General features: G+C 56.2%; 1 protein-coding gene across 1 annotated transcript; it reads left to right on the forward strand.

Annotated features, from left to right (window-relative positions):
• Positions 1–1,786: 1,786 nt before the first annotated feature.
• On the forward strand, positions 1,787–21,308 carry DRG2 (developmentally regulated GTP binding protein 2). Its single transcript, XM_056136912.1, has 13 exons — positions 1,787–1,957; positions 6,300–6,460; positions 12,205–12,294; positions 13,043–13,103; positions 14,783–14,873; positions 15,313–15,385; positions 15,484–15,574; positions 16,176–16,273; positions 16,644–16,720; positions 17,887–17,975; positions 18,597–18,655; positions 20,679–20,732; positions 21,115–21,308. Exons 1-13 carry the CDS (start codon positions 1,894–1,896, stop codon positions 21,199–21,201), a joined length of 1,095 nt encoding a protein of 364 aa, XP_055992887.1. The 5' UTR covers positions 1,787–1,893; the 3' UTR covers positions 21,202–21,308.
• The last annotated feature ends 2,858 nt before the right edge of the window (positions 21,309–24,166 follow it).

Genomic DNA, 24,166 nt, shown 5'->3' on the forward strand with positions numbered 1-24,166 from the left:
CTGGGGGATCTGTGCCCCCGCTCCAGCCCAGGTCAGCTGCGAACGAGACTTCGGGCCAAAGAATGCTTTTTCCATACTCTTGAACATCTTCAAACTCGACCCAGGCTAGATCCATACATCCTGTTCTACATGTTTAATACGAACAGCCCTCCTTGGGGCGGCCGCACAGCGGGGAGGGCGCTCACCCACCCAGATCGACTCCGGGCGTCCCAGCGGGCCCCCTGGGCGCCGCCAGGGCTGATTCCTGAGTGCATGGCCAGGAAAGAGCCCCAAGCACAGCCAGGGTTGATTCCTGAGTCAGTCAGGAGAGAGCCCCGAGCACCGCCAGGGCCGATTCCTGGGTGCACGGCCAGGAGAGAGCCCCGAGCACCGCCACAGGGCCGATTCCTGGGTGCACGGCCAGGAGAGAGCCCCGAGCACCGCCAGGGCCGATTCCTGGGTGCACGGCCAGGAGAGAGCCCCGAGCACCGCCAGGGCCGATTCCTGGGTGCACGGCCAGGAGAGAGCCCCGAGCACCGCCAGGGCCGATTCCTGGGTGCACGGCCAGGAGAGAGCCCCGAGCACCGCCAGGGCCGATTCCTGGGTGCACGGCCAGGAGAGAGCCCCGAGCACCGCCAGGGCCGATTCCTGGGTGCTCGGCCAGGAGAGAGCCCCGAGCACCGCCAGGGCCGATTCCTGGGTGCTCGGCCAGGAGAGAGCCCCGAGCACCGCCAGGGCTGATTCCTGAGTCAGCCAGGAGAGAGCCCCGAGCACCGCCAGGGCTGATTCCTGAGTCAGCCAGGAGAGAGCCCCGAGCACTGCCAGGGCTGATTCCTGGGTGCTCGGCCAGGAGAGAGCCCCGAGCACCGCCAGGGCTGATTCCTGGGTGCTCGGCCAGGAGAGAGCCCCGAGCACCGCCAGGGCTGATTCCTGGGTGCTCGGCCAGGAGAGAGCCCCGAGCACCGCCAGGGCCGATTCCTGGGTGCACGGCCAGGAGAGAGCCCCGAGCACCGCCAGGGCTGATTCCTGAGTCAGCCAGGAGAGAGCCCCGAGCACCGCCAGGGCTGATTCCTGAGTCAGCCAGGAGAGAGCCCCGAGCACCGCCAGGGCTGATTCCTGAGTCAGCCAGGAGAGAGCCCCGAGCACTGCCAGGGCTGATTCCTGGGTGCTCGGCCAGGAGAGAGCCCCGAGCACCGCCAGGGCTGATTCCTGGGTGCTCGGCCAGGAGAGAGCCCCGAGCACCGCCAGGGCTGATTCCTGGGTGCACGGCCAGGAGAGAGCCCCGAGCACCGCCAGGGCTGATTCCTGAGTCAGCCAGGAGAGAGCCCCGAGCACCGCCAGGGCTGATTCCTGGGTGCTCGGCCAGGAGAGAGCCCCGAGCACCGCCAGGGCCGATTCCTGGGTGCACGGCCAGGAGAGAGCCCCGAGCACCGCCAGGGCTGATTCCTGGGTGCACGGCCAGGAGAGAGCCCCGAGCACCGCCAGGGCTGATTCCTGAGTCAGCCAGGAGAGAGCCCCGAGCACCGCCAGGGCTGATTCCTGAGTCAGCCAGGAGAGAGCCCCGAGCACCGCCAGGGCTGATTCCTGGGTGCTCGGCCAGGAGAGAGAGAGCCCCGAGCACCCCACCCCGAGACAACCCCAGCCCCCAGTCCCCAGTTGAACTGTCCTACGCACACCCGCGTCTCGGTCATTTCAGGAGCCCAGGCTTCCTCGGTGACGCCGGGACCGCCCCTCGCCTCCGCCCACCGCCCCCGCTCGCCGGCGCTGAGCCTTACCCAGCCGGGAGTCGGGCGAGCGCGGCCGGGGGAACCGAGGACGCGGCTCCGCCGGGCGCCGCCGGACCCTGAATCCCGCGCACCGGGACGGGTTCGCTGGCGGCTTCCGGGAGGGCCGAGTGTGCCGGCGACCGCCGCCATGGGGATCCTCGAGAAGATCTCGGAGATCGAGAAGGAGATCGCTCGCACGCAGAAGAACAAGGGTGAGGGCCCGGCCCGGCGGGGCCTCAGTTTTCCTGCCTGTAAAATGGGGGCGCCGGCGCGGCCGGCGGCTCTGGAGGGACGGGGTCTCGGGGCCAGGCCGGGGACCCGGTGGAGGGACCGCCCGAGCGGTGACCCGGCCGGGATCTGGACCTGGTGGCCGGCCCGGGGCTCGGAAGGGGCTGAGTCTAGGAGCCCCCCACAGCGCCGGCCGGAGCAGGCGGGCGCCCCGTGGCGGGGTGGATGCGTCCAAGATCTGGAGTCTGTTGGACCCAGGTTTGAAGCCCTGCTCCACCACGACTGCTGTGGAGCCCGGAAAGGCTCCGAGCTCAGTACCACCCCCCCTGCAGCGGGGGGTGACAGTAGCCCCCCGCCCAAGCTGTGTTGTTAGGGATTGTTGGCGAAGCAGGTGACACATGGCAGGCCAAGGAGAGTAGTAAGACCCTGGGCGTAAAGAAGCACCAAGTCCGAAGTTAGATAGTAAGACTGGGCAAGAGGGAAATGGACACACCCAAGAAGGCTTCCAGGAGAAGGTGGGACTCGAGGGGCGGGAACTCCAGGTGAGGAGCACTGCTGAGGCCAAGGCACAAGCATGGGAGGAGTGAGCCGGAGTGTTGATGGGGTAATGAGAACAGTCTTGAACAGGAGAGGCTGGAGTCGTGGAATATGCCAGGGTGAGCGCAGCTCAGCGCCTGCAAGTCCTGTTTGGTTGCCAAGCAGGAAGCAAGGAGTGCTGGCTGCTGGTGTCAGTGTCTGTTCCTCGGCAGCTCGGTTTAATTGTGCAGGGCCAGAGCCCTAGGACAGCTTGCCTTGCACATATTGGACCTGGGTTCAATCCCCGGTTTCCCAAGCCCTGTCAGAGGTGAGCTCTGAGCACCACCAGGTATGGCCTAAAATTCGTTTGGTTTTGAGGAAGGCTGAGATTCTGTACTTCATTCATTCTGTAAATCCTTTTGTTTGTTTTTGGGTCACAGCCAGGGATGCTCAGGGATTACTTACTCCTGGCTCTGCACTCAGGAATTACTCCTGGTGGTGCTGGGAGAACCATATGGATGTTGGGGATCGAACTCTGTGTCGGCCGCATGCAAGGCAAATGCTGACCCGCTGTGCTATTGCTGTGTCCCTCATTCTGTAAATCTCTATTGAGGCTGTAATTTGTGCTGGGCACTGCATTAAGAGCAGTGTGCTTTTCAGGCACGTTCCTGCTGTGGAAGAATTGACTCAGGGGCTGTCTAAACTCGTAACCAAGTGAGATGGTTTTAGCCAGTAATAAAAGCCATGGAGGAAAATCAGTGTAGTCGAGCAAAGTGTCAGAGGGTGAGAGTTTGGTCTGCTATGGTGGAACGATCAGAAATGATCACTGAGAAAGGTATGTTGGGGCTGAGAACTGCATAAGAAGGAACCAGCCGACTTCTGGGAAGACTATTCCTGGCAGCTCGGAAACAGACGTGTTGGCAGGAACAAACTTGACGTGTTCAAAACCAGAAAGAGGTCTCGGATTGGAGCACAGTGAGGGAAAGGTGAGAACCAGTTATATAGCCGACCCTGCAGGTCGTGGGAAAGAGTCTTAAGTGTTGTTCTCATGGTGGCAGGAGCTAGTGGAGGATATTAAACAGAAAAAGGACATGGTCTGACGGGGGCTTGGACCGCACCACACCCGAGCGGTTCTCAAGGCTTATTCCTGGCTCTGTGCTCAGGCATCATTCCTGGCAAACTCAGGAGACTGTATGGCATGCTGGGGATCGAACCCAGTTGGCTGTGTGCATGGCAAGTGCCCTACTCACTGTACGCTCTCTCCCCTGCTTTGATATTTTTTGTTTAAATGTTTTGCCTTTGGGCCCATACCCAGCTTTGCTCAGGGGTTTATGGTGTTTTGGGGACGGCCATGCAGTACAGGGAAGCCTGACCCCCATATGCACTCAGCCCAGTAGCCAGTCTGTGCAGCCCTCGATTTCTGTTAGGGACATTCCCTCTGGCTGCCCTGTGGAGTATAATCTATGGGGTCTCTCAGGGAGGCTTTGGAGAGACCGGCAGTGACCACCACCTTGGCAGGGTGGAGACAGATGTGAGGGTGCTGAAGACTTGGTCCTTGCTTTCAGAGATGCTTTAAACTGGAGCTGAGATGACAGCCAGAACAGAGGGGGGAGCCACACCTAGTGGTGCTCAAGGGCTGCTCCCAATTTGGTGCTGGGGATTACTCCTGGCAGTGCTCAGGGGTCCAAGTAGTACCAGGGATAGGGCCTGGATGTTCCACATGCAAAGCATTCACCCCAGCCCTTTGTGCTGTCTCGCTAGGCCTTAATTTCCTTCTTCACCATTTTTCACTGTCTTGAGTTTACTCATTCATTTACCAGATGTTTCTGGAAAATGTAAAATGCACATGCCCTGTTCTGGAAACTGAGATTAGGACTGTGATAGCTCCTCTTCTTGCCCTGATTGAATTAAAGAAGGAAAGGAACGAGCTAACTTCTAATAACGGTAAGATCTATGCACACACTGCATCAGATCAGGAGCCAAGAGGCGCCCGGGGAGAGAAGGGGTCCTATTGATAGGAAGGTGATGATAAGAACCTGGTTTTACCATGTGCACACTGGGTGCTGGTCACTGTTCTGAGTGCTCGTGTCCTCCCTCCGTGCTAGGTGCCTAACCCAGACACCCACACATTCCATGCTACTGAGCCCCCTCTCGGCCATCTTAGACTTTCTTTAAGCTTCAGTGAAGTCAGTGTAGTCATTATTGTTGTTAATGTCTCAGGTTTGTAGGTTAGAAATTGATATCCAGATTAACTCTCCCAAGATAAAATGGGCAGTAAGGACAATGGGTTCCAACATAGACCTCCCCTCACCACCCTCTCCAAGGTGGGAGAGGCAAGTGTTTGGACTAGATCCAGTGGTGCTCAGAGCCTTCTCGTGGCTCTGTGCTTAAGGATCACTCCTGGTGGGCATTAGGGACCATATGGGATGCCACAAATCAGTCTCGTATCAGCCATGTGCAAACCAAGTACCCTACCTGCTGTACTGTCTCTTTGCTCCCACACCCAACATAGGCTTTTAAACTCTGTAAGGCCTCTGATAGGTGACATTTGAGCAACCCTCAAATGTTACAGAGGTATAGCCCTGAGAGGATAGCATTGAAATGGAGGAAACAGTAAGTGCAAAGGTCCTGAGGCAGGAATTGAGGTCAGATGTTCTGAAGAAACAAAAAGAAAGCCACTGGTGGCGGGAATGCCGACTGGTTCAGCCTTTTTGGAAAACAGTATGGACGATTCTCAAAAAATTAGAAATTGAGCTCCCATTTGACCCAGCAATACCACTCCTGGGAATATATCCCAGAGAGGCAAAAAAGTATAGTCAAAGTGACGTCTGCACTTGTTTGTTCATTGCAGCACTGTTTACAATAGCTAGAATCTGGAAAAAACCTGAATGCCCAAGAACAGATGACTGGTTAAAGAAACTTTGGTACATCTACACAATGGAGTACTACGTAGCTGTTAGAAAAGATGAAGTCATGAAATTTATATATAAGTGGTACTACATGGAAAGTATCATGCTAAGCGAAATGAGTCAGAAAGAGAGGGACAGACATAGAAAGATTGCATTCATCTGGGGAACATAAAGTAACAAAATAGGAGACTAACACCCAAGAATAGCAGAGTACCAGGTTTTAAGTACCAGGAGGTTTACTCCATGGCTTGGAGGCCAGCCGCACACACTGGGGGAAAAGGCAGCTCTGATAGAGAAGGGAGGACCAAATAAAGGGTGTTGGGAGGATCCTCCCAGGATGGGAGATGCGTGCTGAGAGTAGACTGTAGACCGAACATGATTGCAACTTAATGCCTCTTTTGCAAACCACAGCACCCAAAAGGAGAGAGAGAACAAGGGGGAATGCCCTGCCACAGAGGCAGGGTGGGAGGGGGGGACGGGGGGTGGGAGGGATACTGGGATCAGTGGTGGTGGAGAATGGGCACTGGTGGAGGGATGGTTATTCGATCATTGTATAACTGAAACTCAAGCACAGAAATTTGTAAATCTACAACTAATAAAAATCTAAAAAAAAGAAAAAAAAAGAAAGCCACTGGGGCTGAAAATAGACAATAAAAGGGAGGGTTGTTGGAGCAGCTGAAACAGTGCCATGGACTGGTTACCTGGGGCCCTGATTCTCAGCCCTGATTTCTTTCACAGTGAAGATTATGTAACACCCCTTTTTATTTTAGGGGACAGTTGTTGCCGCCATGTGGTCCAAGTGTTTCTGACTAGCACTGGGTCTTAGGGGAGACCCCCGCCTCCATCCCCCAGGGCCTGCTTAGCCCTGTTGCTCACCTACTGCTTTGCTTCTCTCCTTCAGCCACAGAGTATCACCTGGGCCTGCTGAAAGCCAAACTTGCAAAGTACCGAGCCCAGCTCTTGGAGCCATCCAAATCCGCCTCGTCCAAAGGAGAGGGCTTCGATGTTATGAAGTCAGGGGATGCCCGCGTGGCACTGATTGGATTCCCCTCTGTGGGTAAGGTCAGTGATGGTTGGTGTGGGCGGGGGAAGGGCAGCTCCTCCCCTTTACACTCCTGTCTGCGCCTCTTCTTGTGGTCAGTGCTGTTCCCCGGGCTCAGGGCTCACCCCTGACCCAACGTGCAAAAGGGTCTTTCTCTCCCTCAGAGCTCACCCACTGGTCTCTGGCTCCTGTTGTGCCGGCACTGTGCCCCACAGCTCCAGCCCCGCCATAGTCACCTCTGTTGTCTAGGGAAAAAGGACAGTAAGTGACACGGTACCATGGGTGGCGCGGGGGTGCGGAGACCACCTGTGTGCATCAGAGGCCCAGGAGGGCTGCAGTAGAGAAGGGCTTCTTCACTTTTGTCCACTTGTTACTCTTTTCACCTAGAGAATTATTCTTTTATTTATTTATTTATTTTTGCTTTTTTGGGTCACACCCGGTGATGCACAGGGATCACTCCTGGCTCTGCACTCAAGAATTATCCCTGGCGGTGCTCAGGAGACCATATGGGATGCTGGGAATCGAACCTGGGTCGGCCGCGTGCAAGGCAAACGCCCTACCCGCTGTGCTATCACTCCAACCCCTAGAGAATTTTTGGTTTTGACAGTGCGCAGGGGTTATTTCTGGCGCTGTGCTCAAGGATCACTCCTGGCGGTGCTCAGGAACAATATGGGGTGCCAGGGATTGAACCTGAGTCCGCTGCATGCAAGGCAAACGCCCTGCCTGCTGTACTATTACTCCAGCCTCATGCTCAAGGAATTTTTATGTGTCCCGGGTATATAAAAAGGTACACAAATAGTTTACAATAATCAGTCATGGGCTGGAGCAATAGCATAGCAGGTAGGGCATTTGCCTTGCATGCAGCCAACCTGGGTTCGATCCCCGGCATCCCATATGGTCCCCGAGATCCTCCAGGAGAAGTTCCAGAGTCCAGAGCCAGCAGTAACCTCAGGGCATCAGCAGTTGTGACCCAAAAAGCCAAAATAAAACAAAATGAAACGAACCTCAATTGTAAAGACATTTATTTCAAATAGCCCCATGTTCATTTATGTGGCCTCAGTTGGAGAAATGGGGCTCAAGTGAGCAGATACTTTAGCAAAGTTCTCTGGCGGGTTGGGGGTTTGGTGAGCCCTTTAGAAAGAGCATCCAGAGAGGGGGAGCAGAGAGCGCGAGAGCTGGGAGTGGGCATTCACTGCTGTATTCAGGGTCAAGGATGGGCTCAATCCCTGGCACCATGTATGTTCCCCAAGGACCACTAGGAGTGATCCCTGAGCACAGAGCCAGGAGTTAGCCCTGAGCACGCCAGGGTGGCCTCGAAACAAACTACTGTGCTCAGGGCTTGCTTCTAGCTCTGTGCTCAGGGCTCCTGGTGGGATGAGGGGACCAAATATAATACTGGGCACCTAGTCCCGTTAGGCCACATGCTAGGCACGCACAACCTTTTTTGGCACGAGGTGGATTTTTTTTTATATATTTATTTTGGGTTTGGGGGTCACACTCGCTGTTCTCAGGGCTTACTCTGCACTCAGGGATCACTCCTGGCAGTGCTTGGGGGACCATATGTGGTGCTGGGAATTGAACCTGGGATGGCCGCGTGCAAGGCTCTTTCTGCTGCACTGTTGCTCAGCCCCTGACATCCCTTTTGATGCTGACCTTGGTCACCTGGCTGCCAGTCTGCTGATTCTCCCCCTCCACACTGTCCTTCAAGCATCTGTCACTGTGTGCAGCCCTCAGAAGATGGGTGGGGAGTTGGTGCTGCCATATTGAAGGACAGGGCAGAGTGAGCACGTGAATTCCCCTGCATAAGAGCTTTGTCTCCTCTTGCATTTATTTTAGTTATTTATAGCAGTGTGGTTCCTGGGCAATTTCGTTTGCTCTTTGAGTATTATCGCAGCCTGTTATTTGTTGCTGAGCTTGCTCTAGGTTGGCACGCTTTCCAGACTCTTTGGCACGTGTTGTTCCCACTGGGCATTTGCAGCTTCCTCACTTTCCAACCCACCCTGCAGTGTGCTGCAGCCCCTCTAGTGTGGTCCCTCTCCCAGGTCTCGAATTGGCCATCTGGCCAGGGAGCCCCGCTTCCTTGTGTCAGAGAGTGCCAGTCCTAAGAAACCAAGGTCTGGGCACTGGTTGATGTTGGCCGCTGTAGCTGCCGTGTGGATCTGGGGGCGCCGTGTGGGAGTCGGGAGCCAGAGAAGCTGCGCAGGCAATGGCAGGCAGCCGAGACCGGGCGCTTGCAGGGTAGCTGTTACTTTAGGATTTTGGTGGCGGGGCTGAGGATGGGTTTGGGCTGTCTGTACCCAGGTAGTGCTCAGGAACTCTTACTGGCTCTGTGCTCAGCAGTGACACCTTGGTGGTGCTCAGGGGACTGGATGTAACTAGGTTAAGTGCCTACTTTCCGCACTATCTGCCCTGGCATGGAGCAGTTTGTTTTGTGTGGGGGTCACAGCCAGCGGTGCTCAGGGCTTATTCCTGGCTCTGCGTTCAGGGATCACTCTTAGTCGAGCTTGGGGAACCAGAGAAGGTGCAAGGGGTCAAACCTAGGTTGACCTGGTTCAGGGCAGGTGCCTTATGTGCTCTGGCCTACTATCCACCTAGGGCCTTCCTAGGCAAGCAGATTTTAAATCAGTTCTTTTAAAGAAAAGGTAAAGGTAAAGGTAAAGGCCCTCCCGTTGATCGTCGATTTGCTCGAGCGGGCCCAGTAACGTCTCCATTGGAGACTTTGTTGTTACTGTGTCTGGCATATCGAATACTCTCGGTAGCTTGCCGGGCTCTCCGAGAGGGGCGGAGGAATCGAACTCGGGTCGGCCATGTTGGCCGCTTGTAAGGCGAATGCCCTACCCGCTGTGCTATCGCTCCAGCCCGCTAAGAAATCTATAGTAAACACATTCTTCTGACCCACTCAGGATAAGGTGGTAACAGCTCCCAGCTCCTAAGTGTTTGCTGCAGACTGAGGAGTATATTCGACTTTGTTCCTCCCTCTGCCCGTGTCACAGGTATGACACGGGTGGGTGGATAGTGCTCTGCTCTCTCACCCCAACCCCATGGATGGGGACATACAATGGAAATGGAATGTCTCCTGCACTGTCCATTGGCCTTTTCACCTCACCATGGGCCTCTGCCACATTCATCTTTTTTCTCTTTGTTTTTGAGCTGTTCCCGCCATGCTCGGGGTCACCCTGCTGTCCTGCGTGAAAGGCACGTGCTCCTCCCTTGGAGCTGTCTCCCCGCCCAGCCATCGCACCTCTCACTGCAGCCTCCTGGGACCCATGTCAGCAGCCCCCTTGAGTCCCTCCCTGTCTTCCCAGGGTTAGTACCAGGCCACTGCAAGCCCCAGTGCTATCGTGGACACAGCTCTGCACAGAAGAGCTACTGTCATGGAGAAAGCGACCCTGAAAGGGGACATGGAGCCTGTGGTTGCAAATCCCATCTGTCAGCCTCCAGAGAAGTACAAGCTGACTCCATCAGGAGGCAGCTGAAAACATTTTGGGCATCTGCTCCTGGCCCTGCAGTGGACTGTGTTGCTGTCTGGGACAAGGTTCCGCTTCAAAATCAGCAGCATTCCTTCCTCAGGGCAGGCAAGTGCTTCTTAGTCTTGGAGAACACTCCAGGCCCTGCTGGGTTCTTAGGAGTCAGAGCCAGCTGAGCGCATAGTCTTCCGGTCCTTTATTGGTGTGGGCGTGGGGACATCCAGTATCAGTTTAGTAATTGTCAGAGTAATAGTTGAACCCAGGTGAGAAAGTTGCAGTAATGCAAGTTACAAAAGACACTGGAAACTGCAGCCAGGCCCTCTGCAGCTTCTAGTACTTCATTTGCATTTTATCAGGTCAACCTCTTTCAGTGCTTCTCTGAAATGGGAGCATAGTAACCTGACACAAAGGGAATTTAGCTTCCGCCTCTTAGAAGATCCCAGGCCCTATCAGTGCACTTGTGAGTTTGGCTGAACTGTAAAGTGTGGGGGCTGATGAGTGGTACAAAACAGGTGGGTTTTTTTTTTCTTTTTGGAACACACCCAGCTGTGCTCAAGGCTAACCCTGTAATCCTAACTCTTCGCTCAGAAATTACTCCTGGAGGTGCACAGGGGACCATATGATATGCTGGGGGTCACACCTGGGTCGGCTGCATGCAGGACAAGCGCCCTACCCGCTATGCTATTGCTCAGCCCAGGATAGGTTTCTAGTTCCGTTCTTCCTTATTAGCTGGCATTCCCCAAAAAGAGCTGTTGGCCCCAAGAAAGTTCCTCCAGAAAGGCATGACACGTGGTTGCCTGTGGCCTGAGGGACGGCAGGATTGTGGGTTCACAGCTGCTCCCGGGGGGTGGGGTCGGAGGATTTTCATGTTATGATGGATTCATCATAAGAAAGAAAAGGACTCAGCCTTTCCTTTCACCCTGACTTTGTAGCCTGCCATGCCCTGGGCATCTGAGTCCTGCTGGGAAGTCTGGCTCTCGGACCAGCGGGGACAGAGCTGTCTTCGGGCTTCCTGAGGAGTGTAGCTCGGTGTCTCCACAGACACGACCCTCCAGGCCACCAGGCCATGTCTGTGTGGGCCTGAGGACCCCACTTGTGCTCTCTGTCCCCATGTTTCCATGGTCCCCAGGGAGGAGAGTTTTGGGATTCTGGAATTTAGAGATCTGAGGTTGCAGGGTGGGGAAGGTGTACCCCCAGCTCTCCTGCCTTACCAGTGAGGGGCCAGGGAACAGGCCCTGTCAAGCTGGGATGGGGTAAGGGGGATCCCCCTGCAAGTGCTGCCTCTGCTTAATGGGCCCCATGAGTTCCTCTTTGGGCTCAGAATTCCAAGTGCCTGGCTGTCTCCTTTAATCCCCTTGCGGCCTTGAGAGGTGGGGGTCAGCTGGCCAATGACTGTATCCTGTCAACCCCACCCATTCTGTGTGGCATTTGAAAAAATTGTGCATTCATTGAAATAATTTGTGTGAATGTAAATTCTGACAGCTCAGTAAGAATGGTTTTTGAACAATCATTACTTACGTGGCTGGTACCAGGGAGTAGAGCCAGAGGGCCTGCTTTGCACAGATGGAGGCCTGGTACCACATCGTCGCCTGAGAGGTGCCTAGAATCCCCATGCACCAGGTTGGGTGCAGATCCTGAGCACTGCTGGATGTGGCCTAAAATCCCCCCAAATAATCATTTGTAGGCCAAGGCTGTTCTCAGAGTATTGCATTAGCTTTGCACTAACGTGTGAGGCCCTGGGGTCAGCTCCCATTGCTGCCAAATAAATACCATGAGACGTGACAACAGTCAAACCAGAATCTGCCTTCTGAGACCATCTATTGTGAAGCCATGTGACGTTTGAAAAGGCCTCAGTTTCAGAATTTTAGCGCTCTGGCTTTAGCTTAGAGAATGAAGTTTCATGCCCCGAGCCCCAGCCAGGTGTCCCACTCCCTGTCAACCCCATCCCCACAGTGCCCATCCAAGTCCTTCCCGCTCCCTCGCTCTCCCTTAGTGGCTTTTCCGTCTTCACGATATCTTCCCCCTCCTCACGGCTCAGTTTCCCCACAGCTTGCTCTGTCTGGCAAGAAGGTTGCTTGTTCTCTGATGCCCATGAGAGCTGGGGGGTTTAGTGGACCCAGGGAAGGGCAAACCACATGGAAACGCTGTCCCTGAGTGCCCCGAGCCAGCCTCGGAGACAGCGGAGCCTGGGGACTTTCCCAGCTGTTGTCCTAAATACCCCGGGAAGGTGACCAGGTCCCTCCGCTGCCTCCAGGAGGCAGTCAGGACCCCTTACCACGGTGACCTTTCTCTCCTAGTCCACCTTCCTGAGTCTCATGACCTCCACTGCCAGCGAGGCTGCATCCTACGAGTTCACCACCCTGACGTGCATCCCTGGCGTCATCGAGGTAATGGGTTTGCCAGGATCTGAGCGGGGAGGGGCCTTGGCGGGTGTGAGTGTGAGTGTGTGTGTTTGTGAGTGTGTGCGGTTTGTGTGCTGGCATGTGTGTGCGTGTGTGTCTTGGGGAGTTGGGGCACCGTTTATCCCTGTGGGGTAAGGCTCTGACTGAGCTGCTTTGCTGCCTGTGGGTGTTTGGGCTGTAGGACTCCTCAGAGAAGCCTGGTGTTCGGAACCCCAGAGGTCCCAGGAGTCAGGCATCGCTGCTGCTCCTCGCACCACGCCAGTCTGTCACCCCTTGCTGCTCTGCTAGGCCCTCCATGCCCTGTGAGGCATTGGGATGGGGGTTCTGCAGCCCAGGTTCCAGAGTATGCAGGCTTCCACAGTGAAGGAAGCTGTTCCCTTCAAAACTGTGTCTTGTTGTTTGGTTGGTTTGGGGGGCCACACCTGGCAGGGCTCGGGGACCATATGGGGTGCCGGGGATTGAACCCTGATCTGCTGCCTGCAAGGCAAGTGCCTCTCTTTTGGTGCTGCCACTCCAGCCTCACTCAGCAGTGTGTCTTGTGGGCTGTGAGAACTCAGGAGCCTGTCCCCACCCACTTCTTCCGCTGCAGGGAGTGACATGACTCAGCCTAGGTGCCACCCCCTGGTGTCCTGCTGCCCTCAGTGCAGGCCATTGTTGGTACCACGAGTCCAGAACCACTGAGGAGGGGGGCACCCTGGAATCTTGCCTAAGCTTTTTCCCTTCTTCATTTCAGTACAAAGGTGCCAACATCCAGCTTCTGGACCTTCCTGGGATCATTGAAGGAGCAGCACAAGGTAGGAAGAGGTGGTAGGGAAACATGGTAGAGCTCTGACCTGGGCCCCCATCTTATTGTGGGGAACATGATGGAGCTCTGGCCTGGGGCCCCCATGCGGCTCTGGCCTGGGCCCCCCATCCCCTCATGGAGTTTGGCCTCACGGTGAGAACTGGATGTGGCTGTTGGACATGGAAGGGCCCCTCACAGTCCCTTGCATGCTCAGTCCTCTGACCTCTGGGTCTCTGGCCTCTTCGAGTCCTGGGATCCTCCTCTCACCTACCCTCTAGCCCCCGTCAGGATAGGGAAACTGAGTGAGCCAGGGAGCTCGTTTGCCCAGGGCCACCGTGACCAACTGGAGTTCCTGCTTCACTTCATTCACGAGCTGCTGGGACAGCCACACTCCAGCGGGGTCCTGCCTTTGCTGTTGTATGTAGTGGAATGCCTGGGGTTTCAGGGTACACGTGACTACTTGCTTAGACTTTCCAAGCTCCAGATTCTGTGCTGACCTGTACCTCAGTTAAACCTCAAAAGGCTAGGCAGGGACTAGAGAGATCGTACAGAGGATAGGGTGTTTGCCTTGCACTTGCAACCTGGATTCACTCCCCAGCACCTCAAACGATCCCCCGAGCCTTGCCAGAGGTGATCCCTTAGCACAGAGCTAGGAGTAAGCCCTGGGCACTGCCAGGTGTGGCTCAAAAAAACAAAAAGAAAAAAAATCAGAGGACTCAGCCGCTTAGGGGGTACAATCAGAAAAGCAAAGGGTAGAGGGGCATCTGACCCACCCCGTGCCCCCCATCCTGCCTCCTCTTTGAGGGGTCCCTTGCTTCCCCGTCTCTCCTGTGCCCTGCCCTCCTTGTCCCCCCAAGATCTTTCTGGCTTGAGTTGGGAGTAATGCCGTCCCAGCCAGCGAGGGGGGGGGGGGGCCTGGGGATGGGCTTGCCCATGAGGGAAGCACTGGCCAGTGGCCCTGACCAGGTCTGATTATCAGAAGGAGAGGAGCGGACCTAGTTGGCACCCCGCCACCTGGATTCTGCTTCTGCAGCTTTGCTCCCCAACTTCCATGACTATGACTTCATGCTCAGCTTCTCTGGTCGTCTAATAGCACTGGGGTCTGGCCGGCATGTGGCTATTCCGAAACTGTTGCCTCTCTTTCATGTTGGGTTCTACCTGTTTGCGAGAAGGGGTAGGAGTTCAGATCCCGACAGCGCGCTGCCTTGGTGCTCCCAGGCGGGGGCTACAGAGGCATAGTGCCCAGCCTCCGTGTTCCCTGTGTGCGATGGCACTGACTCAGAGAGGAGAGTTCTTTGTGGTTTGGTTTGGGGGTCATACCTAGAGGTGCTCAGGGCATACTCCTGGCTCTCTGCTCAGGAATCACTCCCGGTGGGGTTCAGGGTACCATATGAGGTGCTGGGGATCAAGCCCAGGTCAGCTGCATGCCAGGCAAGCACCGTGCCTGCTGTATGATGATTCTGGTTCCTAGAGAGCAGTTCTGGGGGCAGGTGAGGAGGTGGTGGTGTTGGAGGCATCATTCCCTTTCAGACAAGTCTCCTTGAGGAGTTTAGCGTGCAGCTCAGAGAAGAACTTGGGGAAGATCCCAGCTCGGGACAGCCCCCGGCAGAGTCCTCTGTGGGCCAGGGAGGGCAGGAGTCTGTGGTATTGCCTCATGCCACTGTGACTATGTCCCTTCCTCCTGCACAGGGAAAGGCCGTGGCCGACAGGTGATCGCTGTGGCGCGCACGGCTGACGTGGTCATCATGATGCTGGATGCCACCAAGGGAGAGGTGCAGAGGTTCGTGAGGCGGGGGGGGGGGGGGTTGGCTGTGGTGGGGGACCTCCAGGCGTGGCACTTATATACCAAGGCTCCGGCTGCTGTGTCCCTAGTTCCCCGTAGTGGACTGAGGGATGCTGGTCCCTCAAGTATGGGCATGACAGCAGGCCTGTCACCGGCTCAACCCAACACAAGTGGCCCAGAGCATCCTTTGCAGGCTCATGTCCAATTTGGGTGTTTGAGGGCAAGGAGTCCCCTCAGCAGCTCCAAATTTCCAGGGCTTGATCTTGCCAGGCCACCCTCGGCCTGGGCAGAGTTGAGAGGCTCCATCCTGCCACTCTGTGTTCCTGGGAAGGGACATTCTGGGCTTCCAGCGGAGGGGGATGGAGGCTGAGTCCTAGAAGACAGGGTCTTCCTGTGGAAAGTGGGCACCAGTGAAAGCTTGTGGGGACTTTGCTAGGTCTCTGCTGGAGAAGGAACTGGAGTCAGTGGGCATCCGCCTCAACAAGCACAAGCCCAACATCTACTTCAAGGTGAGGCCCTGGCTCCTGGGGCGGGCGCACGGGCAGCCGCCACTGTGCCATTGGTTGGTTGGTTGTCAGCAGCTGTTCCTTCCTCTCTGCTCCTCCAGCCCAAGAAAGGAGGTGGTATCTCCTTCAACTCCACGGTCACGCTGACTCAGTGCTCAGAAAAGCTGGTGCAGCTGATCCTACATGAGTACAGTATCCTTTCAGGAAGAGCAGGCAGGCTCCCTTCAGGGCAGGAGGGACTGCAGGCAGCCTGTGTCCCTGTGTCCCTGTGTCCCTGTGTCCCTGTGTCCCACTCCTCGGCCCCAGGCTGTTCTGCGGCCTGGGGTGCTGACAGCATGTGGCGGTGACCAGTTCCCTCGGGCAGGGAAAGGAAGTGGGGAACATGCCCTGGTGGACCTGTCAGTACACCGCAGGGGACTGTGGGCAGGACTCCAGAGATAGTGCCCCTGGGGGTCTGACAGTGCTCAGAGCAGCTCTGGAATCCCAAGGCAGTGGTGTTCTGAGTTCTGTTCTCTGATACAGATGGTGGGTTTGTTGCTACACCTGGTTGTGCCTCGGACCTACTCTTGGCTCTGCTCAGGGATCACTCCTGGCACGGCTGGGGATCAAACCCAATAAGGCAACTGCTTTCTCGCTGTACCTGCAGATGTATATTCTCTTATATTATGGTTCCGCTGGGGGGAGGGGACGGGAAAGGAGGCTCTTCCAAGGTCCCTTTTATGACCTTTTGAAGTCTCCTATGAGGGCCTAGTCAGTGCTGGGGCGCAGGTTATCCTTAGCACGTCTCCCCTAGAAATCTTCAACGCAGAAGTGCTCTTCCGAGAAGACTGCTCCCCAGATGAGTTCATTGACGTGATTGTGGGCAACCGTGTATACATGCCTTGCTTGTATGTAAGTGGAGCCAGTTCCCCGACCCCATGCTTGTATGTTTGTGGGAGGTGGGGAGAGGCCTTTCTACAGGTACATGCTTTTGCGAAGAAGAGGGAGAGCCTGAGACCATCGCCCTGTCCCCAGACTCCCCCCCAGCGCCTGCTTGAATCTTGGCAGACATGGCTATCTTGGGGTGGGGTTTGAAGCTACGCGCGCGCGCGCGCGCGCGCACACACACACACACACACACACACACACACACACACACACACACCCTCAAGTTCTTGACTGGGCCATGGCAGAAAAGTTTGGGGGTGAGGGACTGGGGTTTTTCCTGTACATCTTTATTCCTGTTCTTGCCCAACACCTACCCTCATGGTTTGAATCCCAGGTTTACAACAAAATTGACCAAATTTCCATGGAAGAAGTGGACCGCCTGGCCCGAAAACCCAACAGCGTAGTCATCAGGTGAGATTCCTCCCCTCCGGCTGCTCTGGTTTCCTTTCTCCTTGTGCCTTGGACCAGGTCTGCCAGCCATGAGGCCAGGCCCAGACTCCGCAGTAAGACTTGGGGCCGGAGACATCTCTTGGGTCTTGTCTTCTCTGAACGAGTGTGACAGGACAGGTAGGGGTGGAGGGCTGGTGAAGGAAACAGGATTTCATTTTTATAGGAAAATGGGCAGGAATGGTTAAGAGTCCCTCGTTTGTAAGTAATCGTGTTTCCCAGGAGGCCCCCGAGTTACTGCCAGTGCTCCTGATGCCTCTGCAGGACGGAGGACGGAGCCCAGGCCTCCTGGGAGCCGGGGCTTGCTCTGCTTGCCACTGACTCACTCACTCCCTGCCAGTCTATGCATTCTGCTTGAGAGGGGACAGAGTTGTGTGTTGCTCTTGGCTGGTTTTCCAGCTGGAGCCAGATGTTAGATCCCAGGTGGGGGTGACTGTACCTGTGACAGGGAGGACTCCTGGCCTTAAGTGTAAGGACATCTGGGCAGTGCCTGTGGCTGCTGGGAGCAGTAAAGCAGTGTCTGCCAGGCCCATCCTCAGGCCGGGAGAGTGCTCCCACCTGTCTCACAGCCGCTCTGGAAACCAGGGCGCCCCTCGGGTTAGCCCACGGAGCAGTCAGGGCGCCTGAGGGGAGCCCCCTCTGCTTCCCTGTGCAGTCCTCCCCGCAGTTCTGCATCCTCAGAGCAAGCGCCTGTGTCAGTGGCTGGGGTGTATGCACCCCATGGAGCACAGCTGGGACCTAGGAGAGGGGTTGAGCATTCTGGGGTGTGACACAACCAACAACTAGAGGCGTTAAACTCATCAAAACTAAAGACATGGGGGCTGGAGAGATAGCGCCGCTGATAGGCTGCTTGCCTTGCACGTGGCTGACCTGGGTTCAGTCCCCGGAGTCTCATATGGTCCCCTGAGCACCACCAGGAGTGATTCCTGAGCGTGGAGACAGGAGTAACCCCTGAGTATCACCGGCTGTGATCCAAAAACTGAAAACAACAAAGCTGCAGACATGGTTCCCACAGCTGGGCCACACTGGCCTGGGTGCCTTGTCCAGCCAGGGGAGACACTCCTGTACCCCAGCAGGCCCCCAGCCCTGGACCCACAATCCCTGGGCTGACCTTCTTCCCCCCTCTGCAGCTGCGGCATGAAGCTGAACCTGGACTACTTGCTTGAGATGCTCTGGGAGTACTTGGCGCTGACCTGCATCTACACCAAGAAGAGAGGGCGTGAGTAGGGCAGTGTGGGGCCCAAGGAACTGACTCAGCCTCCCCATCTCTGGCGCTGGGCCCAAGGCCTACTGCCTGCCCAGGCCCATCCTTGACCAGCTCGTCTTTACCCACCTGAGCCTTTCTTCCCTCTCAGAACCTGCACTACCCCGCCGCCCCAGCTAGGAGGGGTGGGCCAGAATCCTTAGAGCAAAGAATGCCAAGTTTGGGAATACTGGTCTAGAGTGACCTTAGTGACTTTGGCAGCTGTGGGGGTGGGCTGGGGCAGTGAGGTAGCCTTTCCTTGAGTTCCCCACTGTCAGAGACACTTGACCTTGTCAGCAGAGGCAGCAGTGAGGCCCCTGACTGGGCCCCTACAGCTGTCACAGCTTGCCAGTGAAATCCAAATGTTCCACTGGGCTTATCTCCCTCGGGGCTCTCATGGGTGATGCTGGAATTCTGGACTCGGGCTTTGCTTTGGTTCCTCCTCCATTAAGATGGAGGTTGTAGAACAGTGTGTGATGGGTAGCGAAGGTACCCACATAGCCAGAGGGCCACTGTGCCCTTGTGGAAGGCACTCAGAAATGTGGGGCTGCGAATGTGTTTGGCCTCTCTGTCCCCAACCTCCATCTTTCCCGGCAGAGAGACCGGACTTCTCGGACGCCATCATCCTCCGGAAAGGGGCCTCTGTGGAGCATGTGGTGAGTGATGAGACCTGCCTAGACAGGGTGCGGGGTGCTGCCTGGAGGTCTCTGGCCCTTCTGGCTCTTGGGTGACACTGTGTTGCTGGGTCGCCTCTTGAATCCTCTCAAGAGAGAGAGGGAGTCTGCTCTCCAGTCACCTGGCATTTGGGGGTGTTTGGGCATGTGAAATACTGGGGTGCTGCCTGACCCTGGGTGGGTGTCCAGCAGCCTCCTAGAGCTACGAGGATGTAGTGCTCCAAGTCGCAGTTTCCCAAGCCCATGGGGGTTCAAAGTTCTCACCAAGTCATTGATGCCTGCTGCTGCCCGGTCCCCCATTTTGCCTGTATTGTGTCCTGCCCTTTCCTGCTCCCATATCCTGACACCCCCCACCCAGGGCTGCCTTTCCATGCCTCGTGCATACTGTTCCTCAACTCCTCCCCAAAAGGAGTCCCTGCTCCTGACAGAAGAGCAGGAGTGAGCGGGAGAAGCTGTTCTGGAAACTACAGGTGCAAATGCCCAGTGGCAGGAGCCAAAGTGGGGGCGTGTTGACTGTTGTCATCTGGGGCTGGGAGGGTCAGAGGCAGCATGTGCTAGAGCCACAGTGGGAGGAGAGGTCGGCAGGCCGGAAAGGACACTGGGGGTGTTGCTCCTGGGCCTGGACTTCATCTTCAGGGATTTCCTTCCTCCCAGCTGGCCGCTCTGTAGACGGCTCTCTCCCAGGGCACCTCTGCTCCCAGGTGCCATGAATACTGGTAGAGAAACCATTGAAATTAGGTAAACTGAGCTCCCCCATTCTGATTGTCAGTCAACTCTGTCCTCCGCTTCCTGTACAGGAGTCACAGACTCCTCAGCGTGCCCAAACCAGGCTCTGCTGTACTCCGCGAGAGCTGACAGGACCTGGCGGGCCTTTGACAGGCACGTTGACCTCTGAGGAGTGAGCTGCAGGGGAAATGGTGCTTGAAATGCTTTAGTGTCAGAGACATGGGGCACAGAGGGGCCCGTGACAGCAGCGTGAAGATGCCTCATCTGTTCCAAGGCTGACCCTAACCCAGCCCCGCTGCATACCCAGGGTGCCGAGAGGATCCCTGTGATGTGGATTCTACTCTCTAGACGTTGCCCCAGGGGTTGAGTTTTGTTACTGTTGGGCAGACTAAACAAGATACATATATCTCCAGTCCCTGTGCAGACTGGATCTGACTTTGGGGACATTAGATTGCATTCTTTTCCAGCAGACAGCGAATGTCGGAACAATTGTGTGGGTATCAATACATCTGTCCTTGTCACTGCTTTAGCTTCTGCTTCATGGCTCCTTGCTCAACCCGAGGAGATCTGAGTCAGACCAGCCTTCTGTTACACTCGGGAAATGTTTGGGACATGTTTGTTTTTTGGTGTTTTGGATCATGTTGTGTTCAGGGACTGCTCTCAGCTCGGTGCTCAGGGGTGACTCCCAGCAGTGACCATGTGGAAACCAGGGATTGAATCTGGGCCTCTTACATGCAAAGCATGCACCCCAGTTCATAGAGCTCTCTGCTCCAGGCCTCAAAAAAATGCTCTTTCAGGCCTGACCTGGGCTCCGCACCCCCACCAGGCTGAGGCACATGGCTTCTGAGCATGGTCTGGAAAGGTGTTGGGGCAGGAGGCAAGCTGTGTGGCACCTCCTGCTCTCCCCGCTGCCTGCACCTCCCCCAGGAAGCACCAAGCAGCGAGAGCCGGCCACCCCTCCAGCCTACGAACCCCAGGAATGCCAGGGCATGTGGCTGTTTGGGGGGTGGGAGGTTCTGAAGAATGTGATGTGTGGAGGGTGTCAAGAGACGGTGTGCTGGAGCCTGTGCAGGACTGTTCCGGCAGACAGACGGGGCACTGACAGCTGGGTCCAGGACCTGTGGGTCACATCCCTGATGCTGGCCACAGCCCCCAGGAGACCTAGAAATAGAGCAGGAGAACGGCAGGGCTGTGTGGCTTGAGCATGGGCCCCACAGGACACCTGCCCAAGGCCGGGGTGGAACCTCACTCTGTCCATCCATCTCTCCCTGCCCTGCAGTGCCACCGCATCCACCGTTCGCTCGCCAGCCAATTCAAGTACGCCTTAGTGTGGGTGAGTCTCTGGGCGGGAGGCGGGCCTGGGGTTGGACCTGGCACAGCCCCTGGGTTCCATGGCAGAGTGGGGGCCTTCACCCATCACTGCAGTGTTCCTCTCCTTCCCTTTGGGGCCAGCGTGTGTGTCTGTCTGTCAGTCTGTGTCTGTGTGTCACTTAGTGGCATGTGCATGCTAAGCAGGGTGGGGCTCTACTTGTGGTTGTGGATGGCCATGTGGCAGGAGAGTCCTGTTCTGAGGCCTGTAGGGTTGCCCGTGCTGGGTCTCCCTTTTAGACTTGCTTTCACACCCCCACACACACACCCCTTCCTCCACTAAAAGCGTCCTTCTCCTTAGTGGGCGTGGTGGCTGATGATTTCTTCTGCCTGTGTTTCCCACCCAGGGCACCAGCACCAAGTACAGCCCACAGCGGGTAGGCCTGACCCACACTATGGAGCATGAGGATGTCATCCAGATTGTCAAGAAATAGGGGCTCCTACTGAACCCCACACCTCTCCATGGGGAGTTGGACCTGATGGGGGCTGCCCAAGCCCAAACGGAAAATACAAACCCACCCCACAAAGGGGCCCTCGAGTATCTCCTATTGGCAGACGTTTCTTCAGCGGGCCGAGAATGAAGAGTGTTGGGGCAGAGGGACGGAAGGGGAGATGCACTGGGCAACACGTTTGGACGGAGGGCGTTGGATAGGGGTTCTAAGGTTGGCGCTCGGGCCTATGCCCCACTGAGGAAGCAAGCTGCGCTGCCTACCCCACGGAGACTCCTTCAGAGACATCACTGGCCCCGGGCTGGGGTGCAAATCAGCCTGCCTGATGCCCAGGAGGTGACAGTTATTGCTGTGGGGGTGCCTTAACCCCCAGCCCTGCGAGCTCCTCTGGCAGTTGGGAAGGGGCTTCCCAGGATAAAATACTACCCCAGCACACTCAGGACCTGCCTGGCAGAACCAGAGGTCAGGGGCTTTAGGTTCAGGGCCCACCCTCACAGCCTGAACAGTCTAGAAGTGTCCCTAAGGGCCTCCCTGCCCACCTCAGCTCAGACCCTGTGCAGACACTTAAGGGGGGACTATGAAGCTTAGGTTCTGCATTTGTTTTTTTTATCTAAGCCCCTTGATCTCTTAAGTTTTTTTCTCAAATAAAAGATAAAAACAATTCCTGATCAGGCTAAGGGAGAATTTTTATGTATTTCATGAGCTCGGTTGCCAGATTTGGTCAGGCTGAGCCTGGTGATCAGAGTGAGAGGAATCAGAACAGGTCCACCCCTGGGGTCCAGGGGAGGTTGTAGGGTGGACTCTTCCAGAGCTAAACTTGCTGTGGTGGGCTTGCAGGGGTGGTGAACCCGATAATGGCAGGTCAGACCTGACTGCCAAGGTGGGTGGGTAGATTCTCAGCAGGGTGAAGGGTAGCCTAACAGGAGGGACAGGCCTGGGATGATACTGGATGGCAGCAGGGGTTCCTGGGCCCTGCACAGCAGCCACCCACCTATAGTTTGTCAGTGCAGGACTGGGATTTGAACCACAGCCAGAGACTGCCAAGCGGTAAGGTTCCTGGGGGAGACCTAACAGGGAAGAGCAATTCTGGTTCTATGTGGCTGCCAGCCGCTGGGCTGAAGGAGGGTGAAGCACTCCCTGGGGTTTCTGGGCCGGCTGAGTGTGGAGCAGGGCCACTGCCCAGCTCTGCAGGCTGTTCCACGCTCCTCTGTCACCTGCTCCGGCTCCTTTCCAGAGACAAAACAGGAATAATAGACATCATCAAATATGCATGGGCCCCAGGCGGCCAGCGTGGTGGGCTGGGCCTCCCTCCTACAAAGCTGAGCTGCGCTGCTGGGCCAGCCATGCTCCTGGGGCCAGCCACAGGACCCCCATTAGGCGGGATGCAGACGGGAAACAGGCTGCAGAACCCAGGTAAGGAGACCCTGACCCTGGACCCTTGGGGTCTGCCCCTGCCCAGCCCCCCAGGTTGCAGTGGGGGAAGGCAGAGGGCAGCTGGGGTTTTGCCCCATAACTTGAGAGTCATTTTCAGGCCTCAGTTTCTTCTTCTGTAAAGTGGACATGATACCCTGCAGCACTCTTAGCCGTGGTGGGATGCCAAGACAGCCTAATGGTTTTCCCTAACACCACCCCCCACCCCCCAACTCGCCCCAGGCTGGCATGAAATCTTCAGTGAGAGTTAAGTCTGTTGATGGTTGCTGCCTCTTCCTGCCTCTTGGTTAAGTGGGATCCCTGGGTTCTGTCCCCCAAGTTGTCTGGACGGGGGGGGGGGGGGGAGGGCGGGAGATGAGCAGAGGTCTGGGTGTTCTCAGGCAGTGTGGACTTGGGTTGGTTGAAGTTGAGAGGTCACCATGGACCATCATGTCCCACATCAAATAGGCTGGTGGCCTGGAATTGGTCTATGTCCACAGATCAAGAATTTCGAGTCTGTTGAGTTCTTGACCTCTTGCTGGGAACCAGAATCCAGAATCCTGCCCTCAGAGGGGGCCCTATATCTATTTGCTCTGTCCCCCTCCTGTAAGTACTTCACCCCATTATTACCCTGGTCAGCAGACCCCCAGAGTGCACCCTTGGAGCTCCGCCTGCTTCATTTCAGCAGGGATCGAGCCCGCTCCTTCAGTTCTGGGTCCTTGCAGTTTGTCGGGGTTTTCCCAATTATAGTCGACATCCGACAGTTCCTACTGCTTCATGTCCCTGTCTGGATGCCAGTTGCCAGGGACCAGCCTGGAGCGGACAAACCTGAAGCAGGGATGCTGCAAGAATTAAGGAAAGAGAAATAAGAACATAAACAGCCTCGTGGACTGAGAGCTCTAACTGCTCTCCACATACAGTATTTACTAGAACCAGTAATCATCAGGAGAGTAACATTCACCTGGTAGGTGCCTAACTCTCCTGGTCTATCCTCAGACTTTACCTATCTGAGGGTGTTAATTCATCAGGATCAACAAAAGTAGAGGGCTTCCTCAAGGGGAAATTCTTCCAGGATCAGGAGCAGAGAGAGGGCAGCTACAGGACCCTTGCCGGGACAGCACCCCAGACAGTGTCTAACATGGAACTCCAGCATTCTAGATTCTGGTTTCCAACACCCTCTGGTCAGTGGCTGTGCTGTGCACCTGTGTGACAGCGCCTAGACCCTCATGCTGTACTCACCCAGGTCAGCCTGAGAAATTGCCAGGGCTTAAAGGTACACATGTCCACGTTCCTCCTTTCGCGTGAAAATGCTGAGCTCATGTATTCTTAAGATACCACTTGGCTTAGCCCAGAAGCATGACTTGCCCACAGCATCAAGTGCTTTGGATAACCCCTCTGCCACTCTCTAAACCCACACTGCCCCCTCCAGTCCCACCTAAAAGGCTGTCTCCTCCAGACACCCCACACCCCATGCTGGACGCAGCCCTTCTCTGCATGCTGGAAGAAGCCTAGCAGGCCATCCCTCCAACCTTCACATTCC

Source organism: Sorex fumeus, unplaced genomic scaffold (assembly GCF_029834395.1).
Source record: "Sorex fumeus unplaced genomic scaffold, SorFum_2.1 ptg000122l, whole genome shotgun sequence".
Taxonomy (NCBI): Eukaryota; Metazoa; Chordata; class Mammalia; order Eulipotyphla; family Soricidae; genus Sorex; species Sorex fumeus.

Coding starts and splice junctions, on each gene's coding strand:
- DRG2 (XM_056136912.1), top strand. CDS start 1,894: ATGGGGATCCTCGAGAAGATCTCGGAGATCGAGAAGGAGATCGCTCGC. Junction 1,958..6,299: donor TCGCACGCAGAAGAACAAGG/GTGAGGGCCCGG, acceptor TCTCTCCTTCAG/CCACAGAGTATCACCTGGGC. Junction 18,656..20,678: donor GGGCCTCTGTGGAGCATGTG/GTGAGTGATGAG, acceptor CCTGCCCTGCAG/TGCCACCGCATCCACCGTTC.